Source organism: Tupaia chinensis, unplaced genomic scaffold (genome assembly GCF_000334495.1).
Source record: "Tupaia chinensis unplaced genomic scaffold, TupChi_1.0 Scaffold138060_1, whole genome shotgun sequence".
Classification (NCBI taxonomy): Eukaryota; Metazoa; Chordata; class Mammalia; order Scandentia; family Tupaiidae; genus Tupaia; species Tupaia belangeri.
Genome location: NW_006197961.1, coordinates 1,347,226 through 1,362,421, shown reverse-complemented (window position 1 = coordinate 1,362,421; position 15,196 = coordinate 1,347,226). Strand labels below are relative to the sequence as shown.

The window sequence follows — 15,196 nt, the reverse complement described above, 5'->3', positions numbered from 1 at the left end:
ATTCTTATTTTTGGAAAATGTGCAAAATCATTTAATGGGTGGAGAACAAACATCTTTTGTAAAAAAAGGTAATTCTTTACTTAATTTTATTTGTTCATTTATTTTAAATTTTTAAAAAGAATTATTTAACTTTATTCATTCATTTATTTTAATTTGATCAGAGAGAGGCAGAGAAAGAGAAAGTGAGAAAGCAAGCCACCAGGTCCAACACTTGAACCATGGTTGGCTGTGTGGAGTGTCCAGTGCCTTAACCACCACGCCACCTGCTAGTCCCTATTCACTTATTTTAATTTGACCAGAGAGAGATGGGGGAAATGAAAAAACAAGCCACCATCTCTAAGATTTGAACCTTGGTCAGCCATGCGGGAGTATCCTTCATCTTAATCACCATACCACCTTCTGACTCCTAGAATGGAAATCTTTTTAATAGCTTCATAAAGAGAATTAACACAGTAATTTACTCTTTGTTAAGAAGCAAAATACAGACATGATTTCTCACTCTTTAAAATACATTTGTGGTGGACTGGCAATTGGTATAATGGCTGTGTCTCTGGACTCCCATGTAGTCTATTGCAGTTTGAGTCCCAGACCTAGTGGCTTAAACTCACGCCGGGCGCGTGTGTGTGCGTGCCCAAGATCCCAAGAGGAGAATGGAGAAGAAGGGATTGCGGCGTGGCCATCTCCCCTGGGGGGTGATTTCTCACTTTCTCTCTCTTTCTCTCTCTGTTCCTGGAGAGCACATGTGCCTTATAGCAAATATTTCTCTAAAAAAGAAAATGCATCATGACTTTTTTGACAACCCAGTAAGAATTTTATTGGGCCAGTCGTGGTGTTGTGGTAAAGGCAGCTGGGTCCTACATGGCCAACCATGGGATTTGAGCCCAAGGCCCATTGGCTTGAAAAAACAGGCCAGACACATATGTGTGCATGCCCAAAACCCCAAAAGGAGGGACAGAGGGAGTAGAAGGGATGGAGGCGTGACCATTCCCGTGGGGGGTGCTTTCTAGATTTCTCACTTGCTTTCTCTCTCTTCTTTTTAAAAGATTTTTTTTTTTTTTAAGAGAGGTTTTGCTATAGGGCGCATGCACTCGCCAGAAAGACAGAGAGAGAAAGAGAGACAGAAAGCAAGAAATCACCCCCCAGGGAGGATGGCCACACCGCAATCCCTTCTCCTCCATTCTCCTCTTGGGATCGTGGGCACACATGCACATGCGCCCAGTGTGAGTTTAAGCCACTGGGTCCGGGACTCAAACCACGGTTGACTATATGGGAGTCCAGCGACATAGCCATTACGCCCACCTCTGGTTCCTTAAATAATTATTTTTTCAATTTTATTTATTCATTCATTTATTTTAATTTGACCAGAGAGAGAGAGAAGGCAAGAAAGCAAGCCATCCGGTCAGAGACTCGAACCATGGTCAGCCATGCAGGAGTGTCTAGCACTTTAGCCACCACACCACCTACTGGCTCCTCTGTATTTATTTTTCTTGGAGAGATTTTGCCATAGGGCACATGCGCTTGCAAGACAGAGAGACAGGTGAGAAATCGCCCCCCAGACTTGGCGATAGGATGGCCACACACCGCTATTTCTTCTTTCATTCTCCTCCTGGAATCCTGGGCACGCATGCATTCATGTTCCGTGTGAGTTTCAAGCCACCAGGTCTAGAACTCACACCACCGTCAGTCTCGTGGGAGTCCAGTGACCTAACATCTGTGCCATCTGCTGGCCTCTCGCTCTCTGTGTCTCCATTCAGTGCACGTGTGTTCTGGGAAATTAAAAAAAAAATTAGCCCTTAATTCTAAGGCCAGGAAAACTCATAGGTCCCATTCCCAGGACAAAGTCCCTCCCATGTCTCACTCGCCACACGGCGTAGGGGCAGGGCTGTCGTGCCCGTGGGACTCACACGCTCGCCCGGTGTGGTTGTCGGCCGTGGGAGCCCACACTTCCAGCGTCTCCTCCCCCTGCATCTTTCTCTGTCTCTAAACCAGGAGAAGTCCGTTCTCTGAAACCCCCTAAGAACCCACGACTGGGAGACTGTGTCCGAAGCCCCCCAGATCCCAAGTTGGGCCATTCGCATCACTTTGAAGGCTCAGAAGGCAGTTTGGTACCCATTCCTGCTACAGAACACAGCACAGAGGAACCAGGACAGGCGGTCACCAGGTAGGTGGCTGTTTTGGTTTGTTCTTTTACAAATAAAATACCTGGGAACCAGCAGACGGCATAATGGTTATGTTGCGGGAGCCCCACGTAGTCGACCGCAGTTCAAATCCCAGATCCAGCGGCTTAAATATGCTGGGCACGTGTGTGCGCATGCCCAAGATCCCAAGAGGAGAATGGAGGAGAAGGGATTGGGGTGTGACTATCCTTCCCCTGGGGGGTGGGAGGAATGATTTCTCCTTTTCTGTCTCTCTTTGTGACTCTGGTGAGTGTATGCACCCTATAGCAAAAATCTCTCCAAAAAAGAAAGAAAAGCTGGGGGGATGGGGGCAAGCAGGTGGCGTGGTGGTTAAGGGCGCTGGCTCCCACATGCAGTTCGAGTTTCAGACTTGGTGGCTTGCTCTCTCACTTTCCCTTTCCCTCACTCTCTCTGTCCCTATGGTAACATTTAAATAAATAAATAAAATCAAGTTAAATAAAGTAATTGTTTTTAAAAAATTATTTCATTTTATCTGTTCATTCATTTAATTTGACCAGAGAAAAACAGACACACAGAACGAAGGCAAGTGAGAAAGCAAGCCACCAAGTCCGGGACTCAAACCATGTTGACCATGTGGGAGTGTCCAGCGCGCCTTAACTACCACGCCACCTGCTGGTCCCCTAAATAAAGTAATTCTTGAAAAAAGAAAAAAAGGAAAGAAACTGCTGAGTGTGTGTCTGTGTGTGTGTGTGGGGATGCCCAAAATCCTTAAAAGAGAAATGGAGGAGAAGGGATTGTGGCATAACCATTCTCCATGTGAAGTTCTGGTCCCCCTCATCCTCCCATGCCCTCGGTGTCTCTCTGGTGAGCACATGAGCCTTCCAGCAAAAGAGAGAGAGATCGGGTGACTTGCCCAAAGACCCTGTGCTGGGGTGGGGCAGGCCGGGATTCTGCCTGCGTCCATTTACCCCTTGTTCTCTGTCTCTCGTTTTCATTATTGCCAGAGGGCACATGTGCTTGCCAGAGACAGAGACAGAGACAGAGGGAGACCACATCCGAGGTGGGCTTCCAGCACATAGCGCTTTACCAGTGCACTATGGGGCCGGCCCTAGCAACATTTCTCTAGGATTTTCTGCTTCGTTTTTTTGTTTTTGTTTTTAAAGAATTATTTTATTTAACTTTATGTATTTCAATTTGACCAGAGAGGGACAGAGCGAAAGAGAGAGAGAGAAAGTGAGAAAGCAAGCTGCCACGTCTAGGACTCGAACCGTGGTCGGCTACGTGGGAATCCAGTGCCCTGAAATCACCACACTGCCTGGCGGTCCCCATGCTTAATTTTTAGTTTGTGAGTGGATGATGTGAGGACCTCGGCCTTCCTCAGTTTTGTCTTTCTCCACCCAGCTCCCCTGATGAGGAAGCGGGATCGCCCTCCCAGCGCCTCAGGCAACCAGGGAAGGAGCCAGCTGTCCTTCCTCCCTCCCAGGTAAGCTCTGCAGTCACCTCACGGCGTGCAGATGCTCCCTCCACTACCGCGGGCTCCATCTTGAGAAGCCCTCGTACATAGAAAACACATTCGGAGAGACCAGCCCTTGGCATGATAGCTATGTCGCTGGACTCCCATGTACTCTACTGAGGTTCGAGTCCCGGACCCGGTGGCTTAAAACTCATGCCAGGCGCATGTGTGCATGCGTGCCCAAGATCCCGAGAGGAGAATGGGGGAGAAGAGACTCTGGGACTCAAACTGTGGTCGACTACATGGGAGTCCAGCGATGTAGCCATTACACCTACTTCTGATCCCTATAATTACTTTTTTTTTTTGGAGAGATTTTCACTATAGGGCAAGTGCGCTCGCCAGACAGACAGAGAGAGACATTAGAGACAGAAAGCGAGAAATCACCCCCCAGGGGGGATGGTCATGCCGCAATCCCTTCTCCTCCATTCTCCTCTCGGGATCTTGGGCACGCACGCACACGCGCCCGGCGTGAGTTTTAAGCCACCGGGTCCGGGACGCGAACCGCGGTCGACTATGTGGGAGTCCAGCGACATAGCCATTACGCTAACTGCTGGTTCCCCCTATAATTACTTTTTAATTTGTTGTAGGCTATGTGCACTCAAGAAAGAGATAGATAGATAGAGAGAGAGAGAGAGAGAGAGAGAGAAGGAAAGTGAGAATGCAAGCTTGCAGGTCTGGGACGCAAACCGCTGTCAGCCGGGTGGGAGTCCTGCGCCTTAACCACAACATCCACTGGCCCCCCACTCCCCTAACTTTATTGCTGCTTTGTTCTTGTACTGGCTTACAGAACTCATTGGGGAGGTTCGTCCCCCAATTTGCAAAATCAAGGAAGACATTGACGAGTAAAGCAGGAACGAGAGAAGAGGACGTGGGAAGTGGGGCCTCCAGTCTGGTAAGTCCGTAAGATGGCCAGGCGGGACTCAAACACTTGCAGCCTCTCGGCCCCAGCCTCAGCAGCCGAGGCCAACCATGCTTTCTTGGTTTGTTTTTCTTCTCTTCTCCTCCTCTCCCCTTCCTTTTTTTTTTTTTCCTTTTTTTTTTTTCTTTTTTCACTAGAGAACACATGGGCTCGTCAAGAGAAAGAGAAAGGAAGGGAGAGGAGAAAGTACCCTCTGTGAGGAAGGGTCCCTTTGCAATTCCTTCTCCTCCGTTTCCCCATCCTATTGAGATAGGGGGTTACACACACTCAACCCAAGTGTTTCTCAAGTCACCGGGTCTGGGATTCGAGCCACATGGTTAAGCATGTGGGTCCAGCTGTCTTATCTGTCAGACCGTGGAGCCAGCTAACCTTTTTCTCCCTCCTTTCTTCCTGTTTTTAAAATATTTATTTATTTATGGGCCCAGCAGTTGGCCTAATGGCTATGTCACTGGACTCCCACATAGTCGGCCACGGTTCGAGTCCTAGGCCCAGTGGCTTAAACCTACGCCGGGCGCGTATGCGTGTGTGCCCAAGATCCCGAGAGGAGAATGGAGGAGAAGGGATTCCGGCGTGGCCATCCCCCCTGGGGGTCATTTCTCACTTTCTGACTCTCTGTCTCAGAGTCTTTCTGGCAGGCGCATATGCCTTATAGCAAAAACCTCTCCTCACCCCCAAATTTTTATTTTTAAATTAACTTTATTTATTTATTTATTTTAATTTGAGCAGAGAGGGACAGAGAGAGAGAGGAAGAGATAGAAAGTGAGAAAGCAAGTCACCAGGTTCGGGACTTGAACTACAGTCAGCCATGTGGGAGTCCAGTGCCCTTAACCACCACACCATCTGCCGGCCCCTTATTGATTAATTTTTGCTATAGGGCTCTTGTGCTGACCAGAGAGAGACAGAGAGAGAGGGAAAGTGAAAAAGCAAGGCATCAGGTCTGAAGCTTGAACTGCGGTCGGCCATGTGGGAGTCCAGTGCCTTCACACCGCACCACCCTCTGGCCCCTTTATGACAGTTCTTTTTTTTAAATAATTATTTTATTTAACTTTATTTATTTATTTTTAATTTGACCAGAGAGGGACAGAGTGAGAGAGAGAGAGAGGAAGAGGGAAAGTGAGAAAGCAGACCGCCAGGGTCGGGACATGAACTGCAGTCGGCCATGTGAGAGTCCAGCGTCTTTAACCGCCATGCCACCTGCCAGCCCCCATTTATGACAGTTTTTAACAAACAGTACAGAGTGGGCCCCGTGGGCCCTCTCCTGGCACTCCAGGTTGGCAACGCCTCACGGCAGTGACGTCCGTCATCAGACAGTTGTAGGATCCACAGGCCCCGTGGTTTTGGTTTTTTTTTTTTTTTGAGAAGTTTTTTTTGCTATAGGGCGCGTGCGCTCGCCAGACACAGAGAGACAAAGAGACAGAAAGCGAGAAGTCACCCCCCAGGAGGGATGGCCACACCGCAATCCCTTCTCCTCCATTCTCCTCTTGGGATCTTGGGCATGCATGCACACGCGCCTGGCGTGAGATTTAAGCCACCGGGTCCAGGACACGAACCACGGTCGACTATGTGGGAATCCAGCAACATAGCCATTAGGCTAACTGCTGGTCCTGGTCCCATGGTTTTGAGACCCTGGATCTCCCTGAGTGCCTGGTGCCGGCAGGGAGAGCCCGCAGGGGAGGAGTGGCTCCTGGGCTCTCAGCCCCCCAGCACAGAGCTCGGCCCAGCACTGTACTGACGCCTTTTCAGTGCATGGTGGCCGCTCAACTGAGGCTTTGGACGAGGGCGATAAGGATGAGATAAACCTTCCTAGCAGTTGCTCCTTGAGGTCTCCAGGGCTGAGTCTATCTCTCTTTACAGGAAACGCTTGCAGAGCCGAGAGCCCTGCCCGCAGGAAGCCTGTCCCTGGAGGAGCTCCCAGGACTTGCCCTCCAGGAGATTGGGGAGCCAGGAGGTCAAGTACAGGCAGGTGGCACCTGCCCCGGGCAGAGCAGCCAGAGCTTCGGGAACCCTGTGCCCAGCATTGGGGATTCCCAGCCCGTGGTCTCTCCAGAAGGGGATCCGGAGTACCCCACCTCACAGAGGGCCAGCCAGGAATCCCTGTTGGAGCAAAGAACCAGGATGTCTGAAGGTGGAGGCGTGGGGTACCACAGATCTGAGGCAGAGGGAGTAGGGGCTGACCTGCTTAGAGAACCCCAGGAGGAAGAAGAGGACATCCCTGGCTCCCCAGCACCAGCTCCTGGCTCAGGCCTGACTCAGGCACTGGGCCCTGCCACTCCACTCCTGGACCCTGGATCTGCACCCCAGGGTCTCTCTGAGCCGAGGCAGACACCCAGTGGGCCTAGCGGGGAAGAGCAGAGGCACAACCCAGGACATGTCTCCGATGAGGCCGTTGTCCCTGCAGATGTGAGCACAGACCCCCCTGAACTGGAGCTGAGGGCCTTGGAGGTGGCTAGGCCGGATGGACAGGCTGACGCCGAGTTCCCCGCCTTTGCCAGCAGGAAGGCCCCTGACGGAGGCCGTAGTGGGACCTTGCCAGCCTGCAGGCCCCTGGCCAGGGAGACCATAGCAGACAGAGAGGAGGCAGGGCAGGAAAATGAGCCCTCCAGTGAAGCCCCAGTGGGTCCTGCAGCCTCCCTGGCCTTGACTTTTGGGAACCAAGAACCCACAGTGGGTGCTGGAGATTCCAGCCTTCAAGCTCTGGAAACGGGTCCAGGTGTCCATCAGGAACAGGTGCCAAGCCCCGACCAAGAAGCAGCCGAGTTGGGCAGCCAGAGCCACGTGCAAGATCTTGAAGGGCTCAGCCTGTCCTTCCAAGCCGCCAACCTGCTGGAGCACAGAGAAGCTGCTGACAGCCCTCCTCAGGACACCCAGGCCTGTCGGGACACCCACCGAGACTCGCCGGGGCTGCTCGAGCTCCCTCCTGGTTCTGCAGACCAGCCTGTCTGGGAGGGATATTTGGCCATGGAACTCGACTTCCTGCCAGACAGCCAGATACAGGAAGCCCTGGACGCCCCCGACTTCGAGGCTCCCCCTGAGCAGGTAAGAGCTGCTCTGAGTTACGGACAGATCGATTCCCGGCAGGAACCCGAACAGCCGTGAGCTGAACCCTAGACTGCCCAGTAGGGGAGGGAAGATGGGATCCACAGCATTCCCTTCACACAGTAAACATTTTTTAAAAATTATTTTACTTATCTTTATTTATTATTTCGATTTGGCCAGAGAGGGACAGTGAGAGCAAGTGAGAAAGCAAACTGCCAGATCTGGGACTTGAACTGCGGTTGGCCATGTGGGGATCCAGTGCCCTTAAACACAATGCCACCTGCCAGCCCTACACAGTAAACATCTTGAGTTGCTCCGGTGGGTCTGCAGTCAGCAGCTTTTTTTTGTTTTTAAAGAATTAGTTTATCCTGAGACCAGCAGTTGGTGTAATGGCTATGTCACTGGACTCCCATGTAGTCAGCCATGGTTCGAGTCCCAGACTCGGTGGCTTAAACTCATGCCGGGCACACGTGCGTGCCCAAGATCCCGAGAGGAGAATGGAGGAGAAGGGATTGCCGCGTGGCCATCCCCCCTGGGGGGGGGATTTCTCACTTTCTGTCTCTCTGTCTCTCTCTTTCTGGCGAACACATGCGCCCTATAACAAAAACCTTTCAAAAAAAAAAAAAGAATTATTTTATCTTTCCTTTCTTCCTTTCTTCTTACCAGAGAGGGAAAGCAAGAGAAAGAGAGATAGGAAAAGTGAGAAAGCAAGCCGCCAGGTCCGGGACTAGAACCACAGTCAGCCATGCGGGAGTCCAGCATCCTTAACCACCATACCACATATGAGCTTTTACAAAAGGGCAAACTTGGGAACAGTAGATGGGGTGATGGTTAAGTCGCTGGACTCCCACGTAGTCAACTACGTTTCAAGACCCGAACCCAGTGGCTTAAACTTCACACCGGGTTTGTGTGAGTGCCCAACATCCAAAGAGGAGGATAGAAGGGAGGGGATTGCAGTGTGGCCATCACCCGGGGGAGTGATTTCTTGTTTTCTGCCTGTTTCTGTCTTTCCAGTGAGCACATGTACCCTGTAGCAAAAATCTCTCTTAAAAAAAAAAAGAAAAAAAAGAGAACAGACCTGCAGACCTCTAAAAAAAAAAAAAGAAAAAAAAGAGAGCAGACCTGCAGCCCTGCCTCTGTGAGTGGCCATCCCATGTGGGAGCCAAATGGCCCAGGGTGGCCATGCACAGGTATTTTGTCAGCCCCAGCTCCCTGGCCCCCAGAACTGGACCCCCAGGTATGCTGGCCCCCAGCTGCTTTGCACCTGTCCCCCTATCTCTTAGTGCCTGACCCCTGCGTGGGCTCCCCAGGGGTATATGGAGAGCAATGGACAGAGAGGGGCCACTCGAAGAAGCCAATGAACCGTCTTCTGGGCCTGCAGGGGATTTCACTACTAAGCTGGAAAAAGGCCTTTACCCCTCCCCCCCAGTTTTTGCCATAGGACGCATGTGCTCACAGGAGAGAGGCAGTGAGAGGAAAATCAGAAATCACCCCCCAGGGAGGATGGCCACACCACAATCCCTTCTCCTCCAGCCCTCCTGGGATTTGGGGCACACACGCACATGCGCCTGGAGTGATCTTCAAGTTGCCGGGTCTAGGACTCCAAGCGCAGTTGGCCCTGTGGGAGTCCAGCGCCTTAACCACCACGCCACCTGCTGGCCCCGCGGTTTTGCTTCTCTGCTGGAATTGTGTAAGCACTCTGCCTCCTGCTGGGGTCTTCCCAGCAGACAGGCTGCCTGCATATTGCCGTCCCAGGGCGACCACGCCCGTGCCAGCCGCCAACCGCCAGCCGTTCTCCTTCACCTGTCAGGGCAGGTGCTTTGGCCCTGTCCCAAGAAGCGTGGCCTCCCAGGCCACCACTGGCTTATTGGAGCCTGGGCCAAGGGCTTTCCCATCCCCCCTGGGAGGTGGGAGGTTCTTCCCACTCCCTGGGCGTGGCGAGCATGCTGAAGGTCAGGCACCTGCTGGAGTGGGAGGTGGCAGAGCCAGTGGGAGGTGGCAGAGCCGGGAGGCCAGGTTGGCATCCAAGGCATCCAGTTCTTCTTTTTGAGGTTTTTGCCATAGGGTGTGTGCACTCACCAGAGAAAGAGGAAAGGGGGAAAGTGAGCAGGCAACCCCTCTCCCCTGGAGGATGGCCATGCTACACTCCTTTCTTCTCTGTCCTCTTGGGATTTGGGGCACACGTGCCTGGTGTTTTTCAAGCTGCCCGGTCCAGGACTTGAACTGTGGAGTCAGCCGCATGGGATCCAGCTCCTTAGCCACCATGCCACCTACTGGTCCATAGCACCGGCTTCTAAAGCCATGCCTTGTTTGGTAATGCGGTGCCCAGTTTGCTTTCAGACACTGGCCTGTTTCTTTTGCTATCCCTTGTAAGGATTTTTTTTCTTTTTTTGAGAGGTTTTTGCTGTAGGGCACGTGTACTTGCCAGAAAGACAGAGAGAGACAGAGAGACAGAAAGCGAGAAATCACCCCCCAGGGGGGATGGCCACACCACAATCCCTTCTCCTCCATTCTCCTCTCGGGATCTTGGGCACGCACACACATGCACCCGGCGTGAGTTTAAGCCACCAGGTCCAGGACTCGAATCCCGGTCGACTACATGGGAGTCCAGCGACATAGCCATTATGCTAACTGCTGGTCCCAAAAGCATTATCTTTTAAAAAGATAGAAAAAGTCACGCCAAGCACGTGTGTACGTGTGTATGCATGCCCCAAAATCCTGAGAGGAGAATGGAGAAGGGCTTGTGTCATGGCTATACCCCCTCGGGAGTTCCCCCTCTCTCTCTCTCTCTCTCTTCTCTTCTCCTTCTCCCTTGTCCGCACCCTAGTGAGTGCAAGTGCCCTATGCCAAAACTAAAAATAAATAAATAAGAATAGAAGAGACGAAGCACGGGCCTCTGGCCTTTCCCCAGTGGGAGGAGGAGGCTGCACTCTGACAAGGCCTCAGATTCCTGGGTGTGTTTGTTTTCGACGCTGGGCGTTTCCAAACAAGTTAGGCCACCCAGCCACCGAGCAGGTTCCCGTGGGAAGGTTCCAGAAGACAGGAAGGCAGGGGCCCATGGTGCGTGGTGCGTGCCTCCTGGTGTGGGCAAGAGCACTTGGAAATGCAGACAGAGGGAGGGAGCAGCAAGGGTGGCCTCCTCCTGACCTCAGGGCGGCGCACACACACACTCTGCGTCAAGGGAAGGGGCTCTCGGAGGTCACCCAGCAGTGACACAGGTTTCCGCCCGTTCCATAGCCTCGTGGTTAGAGGGGCCAGATCCCACATGGCCGGCCAGTCTGCATCCCAGGAGCTTAAAAAACTAGGAAATTGGGACCAGCAGTTAGCGTAATGGCTATGTCGCTGGACTCCCACATAGTCTACCGCAGTTCGAGTCCCGGACCCGGTGGCTTAAACTCACGCCGGGCGTGTGTGCGTGCGTGCCCAAGATCCTGAGAGGAGAATGGAGAAGGGATTGCGGTGTGGCTATCCCCCCTGGGGGGTGATTTCTCGCTTTCTATCTCTCTATCTCTGTCTTTCTGGCAAGTGCATGTGCCCTATAGCAAAAACCTCTCAAAAAAAAAAAAGCTAGGAAATTAAGTAATGTTTTTAAAAATAAAAATATAAAAATAGATTTAACATTACAGACACACACACACACACACACACACACTGGGCATGGGGCCAGCAAGTGGCGTACCATTTGAGGCACTGGACTCCCACATGGTCGACTGTGGTTCAACTCCTGGACCCGGTAGCTTGAAAACTCATGCCAGGCACATGTGCGTGTGTACCTAAAAATCCCAAGAGGAAATATTTATTTTAAAATATCTTTTCTTTTTTTCTGTACTAACATGAAATAGATTCACACAAAAAAAAAAAAGAAAAAAAAAAAAAAAAAAAAAAAAAAAAAAAAAAAAAAAAAAAAAAAAACCTCTAAAAATGGGCAAAAAGTAAAAGAAAGAGGGACCAGCAGATGACATAACGGTTGCGTTGCTGGAATCCCACGTAGTCAACTTTGGTTCGAGTTCAGACACAGTGGCTTCAAACTCACGCCAGGCGCTTACGTGTGAGTGCCCACAATCCCGAGGACAATGGAGAAGAAAGGATCGTGGCGTGGCCATCCCCCCCAGAGGGTGATTTCTCCCTTTCTGTCTCTCTGACTCTCAGGCAAACACGTGTGCCCTATAGCTAAACTCTCTCTAAGAAAAAAAAAAAGAAAAAGAAAAAAAGATATTGTGGGTCCTGTAGTCAGGGACAGGGGACCCTCATGGAGCCACCTACCCACACAGAGTCCAGAGAGGACACCAGGGTGGGGATCACAACGCTGGCTCATGTCCCTCCTTTCCAAGAGGGGAGGGTGAAAGCAGCCTGGGAGGCCCATCCTGGGATCCCTCCACGGCACAGGAATCCGGGCCAGGTCCCAGGGCCGAGGTGAAGCCAGGGGTCCATGATGCGACTTCTACGTATGAGGCCATTGCTCACACATTGTCCCCTCTCTCTCTCTCAGCTGTTTCCTGTGGGGAGCAGGCCCGGCCCTGGCTGGCCCGGCCTCAGCCCGCGTGCCCATGGAGACGCTGCCTCAGTGACCGAGGCCCAGACAAGGTAGGCAGGTGGGTGGGAAGCGGCCCAGGACGCCCACCCCCAGCCCTGAGCGTTCCCATCTTACCAAGGAGGGTGAGAGTGGGCCTCCTCCTCTCCTCCCTCCAGGGAGGGCCGAGCCCCGCCCTTCCTACCTCACCCGCACCCTGCTCCCCGCAAAGTGGAGACTGATGCTCTGCACCCAGACTAGCATCTGTCCCCAGGAGCCCCGAGACTCTGGGCCGGCGCCCCCAACCCTGTGGGGTCTGTGTGTGTACAGGGCTCTGCAGAAACACAGCCAGGGCTTTCCCTGAGTGTCTGCAGCCTGGGGTAGGAGTGGGGGCGGACACGGCTAAGGTCGCTGAGCAGATCTGGGGACCATGGGCACCTCGGGCACTGGCATACCGCCCCTCCCACCTGGCAGCAGCGGGTGTGTGTGTGTCAGCGTCAGAGAGGAGGGCATCACTTTCTCACCCTCCTCACCGCCTGTGCCCTCTCCCCGCCCCACCCTGGGCCGGCAGGGGGTGGCCGTCCTTTCCTGTCTGCAGAGGCCGCGCGGCTGCCTACCGATTACACATGCTGAGTTTCTGTGTCTTCTGGCCAGTGCGGACGAGGTGCTGGGCTCAGAGCCCTGGCCCACAGCTGCCTCCTCCCTGTCCTCAGCAAAGGACGACCACGCCCCCTCACACACTCACAGGCACTAGTATCTGCTAGGCCATTTGCATGTGTGCGCACATGCACCCCCATCCCGTGTGCAGACCCTGAGTCAAAGTGGCTTCACGACTGAGCAGAGGGAGGGTTTGGGCCTGGGTCTCTAAGGGCCTCTCAGAGCCCATGTGAGCCATCCTCCATGGATGGCCGGAAGCCCCCAGAGAAGGCCCTGGGGTCTGGTTCAGTGGCTCAAGGCTAAGTGAGGGGGCAGCAGATGACATAGCTGGACTCTCACATGGCCAACAATGGTTCGAGTCCCGGACCCAGTGGCTTGAAACATGCCAGGCACATATGTGTGTACCCAAAATCCCGGGAGAATAGAGAAGGGATTGCAGTGTGGCCATCCCCGGGGTGGGGTGTGTGTGTGGTTTTTCACTTTCCTTTTCACCATCTCTGTCTCTGTCTCTGGAGAGTGCACCTGTCCTAAGGCCAAAATCTCTTTTAAAAGAAGGCTGAATGATGGGGCCAGGAGGTGGCATGGTGGATAAAGGCGCTGAACTTCCATATGGCCGACTGTGGTTCGAGTCCCGGACATGGTGGCTTGCTTTCCCTTTTCTTTTCTTTTCTTTTCTTCCCTTTCCTTTCCTTTCTTTTTTAAAGCACTGTGTATGTATGTGTGTATGTATGTATTTGTTTTCACAAGTTTTGCCAGAGAAAGAGAGAACTGCCAGGTCCGGGACTCGAACTGTGGTCAGCCATGTGGGAATTCCCGCACCTTCACACCACACCATCCACTGGCCCTCTCGCTTTCCCTTTCTCTCTCTCTCTCTGGTCAAATTAAAAAATAATAATGACAAGTGGAATTAAATAAATACATAATTCTTTGGGGGGGGACTAAATTCAACAAGAGACTAAGACCCAGGCCAGCGAACCACCTCGGGGTGACGGGGTGGAAGTGGCAGAACTGGGGTTGTCCTAGTGGTAGCCCCAGAGGCATCGCCGAGCCCAGACTGGGTGGGTTCCGGGAGAGCTGTTGACCTCAGGCCAGGAGGCGAGAACAGTCCATCCACTTATGGGGCTGGCCTGCTCCGGCCACGGCCACACGCCACACAGGTTCATTCGGGTGGGTGCCGTGGCCCCTTCGCCTCTCCCTAGGTACATGAGGTCTTCACAAAGTCCATGGGAAAATGCAAGTACAAGTTTACTTTGGCACTAAAGGTGATTAACCACTGGGGCCGGCGGGTGGCGTGGTGGTTAAGGGCACTGCACTCCCACGTGGCCGACCAGTTTGAGACCCAGACCTGGCGACTTGCTTTCTCACTTTGTCTCGCTCGGTCACTCTGTCAATCTCTAGTTAAATTAAAATAAATAAATAAAGTAATTATTTTTTTTAAAGTAATCAGGACCAGCAGGTGGCATAATGGCTATGTCGCTGGACTTCCACGTAGTCAACCGTGGTTTGAGTCCTGGACCTGGTAGCACACGCACCTGGCCCATGTACGTGCATGCCCAAGATCCGGAGAGGAGAAGGGATTGCGGCGTGGCGTGGCCATCAGCCCTGGGGGGTGATTTCTCGCTTTCTGTCTCTCTGTCTCTCTCTGTCTTTCTGGCAAGTGCATGCACCCTACAGCAAAAACCTCTCCAAAAAAAAAAAAAGAAAGAAAGAAAAAAATATTCCAGGTCCCTGTCGGTACGTGCCCCAAACCCCGAGATGAGAAGAAATTGCAGTGTGGGAGGGGGATCTCTCACTTTTTCTCTGTCTCCCCTGTGAGTGCCTGTGCCCTGTAGGAAATAGTAACAGAATGTGCCCGTGGCGATCTGGGGAGCTTCTCCCCCGCCAAGGAGGAGACACAGGGAAGAACGTTCCAGGCCCTTAGTGCGCCGGGAGTGCGGCGTGGCTGGACCACAGGGAAGGCCAGCGGGGCAGAGGGGATGGGGCCCGGGAGACGCCAGCAGGGGGCGCAGAGCCCACGTTTCCATTTCCCCAGCCTCCGGGGTTGGACCTGGACTGGGGTGCACTGGGGTGGGGGGAACAGGCTTGGGGGGCAAGGACAGGGGCCCCAGGGAGGCAGCAGCTGGATTCTGCGTGCGCCGATGGCGGCTGCTTGGCCACCAGGGAACCAGCACTGAGTATCTGGAAGTCTTGGGTGGGTGGGGGGCTGTCCCTGAGGCCAGGCTTCTCCTCCCCCCTTCCCTCCCCGCCAGGACCTGCGTGGGGGCCAAGGGCTGCGAGGCCCCCAGGATGGAGGACGCCACGGACACCGTGCGCGGCCTCGTCGTGGAGCTCTCCAACCTCAAGTGAGGACTGGGCGGGAGGGATGGGGGCTGGGAGCGGCTGTGGGAGGGGAGGGGAGGGCGGGGCCCAGGCGCCACTACACG

At 53.2% G+C, this 15,196-nt stretch overlaps 1 protein-coding gene across 1 annotated transcript in view; it reads left to right on the top strand.

Moving 5' to 3' along the window:
* Positions 1 to 15,196, top strand: part of BRME1 (break repair meiotic recombinase recruitment factor 1) — a 24,067-nt gene that overhangs the window by 2,445 nt on the left and 6,426 nt on the right. Inside the window, exons 3-8 of the mRNA XM_006161007.1 lie at positions 1,990 to 2,161; positions 3,540 to 3,621; positions 4,439 to 4,543; positions 6,425 to 7,606; positions 12,096 to 12,190; positions 15,023 to 15,115. Of these exons, the coding sequence (XP_006161069.1) occupies positions 1,990 to 2,161; positions 3,540 to 3,621; positions 4,439 to 4,543; positions 6,425 to 7,606; positions 12,096 to 12,190; positions 15,023 to 15,115 (1,729 nt within the window). The remainder of the gene's footprint in view (positions 1 to 1,989; positions 2,162 to 3,539; positions 3,622 to 4,438; positions 4,544 to 6,424; positions 7,607 to 12,095; positions 12,191 to 15,022; positions 15,116 to 15,196) is intronic.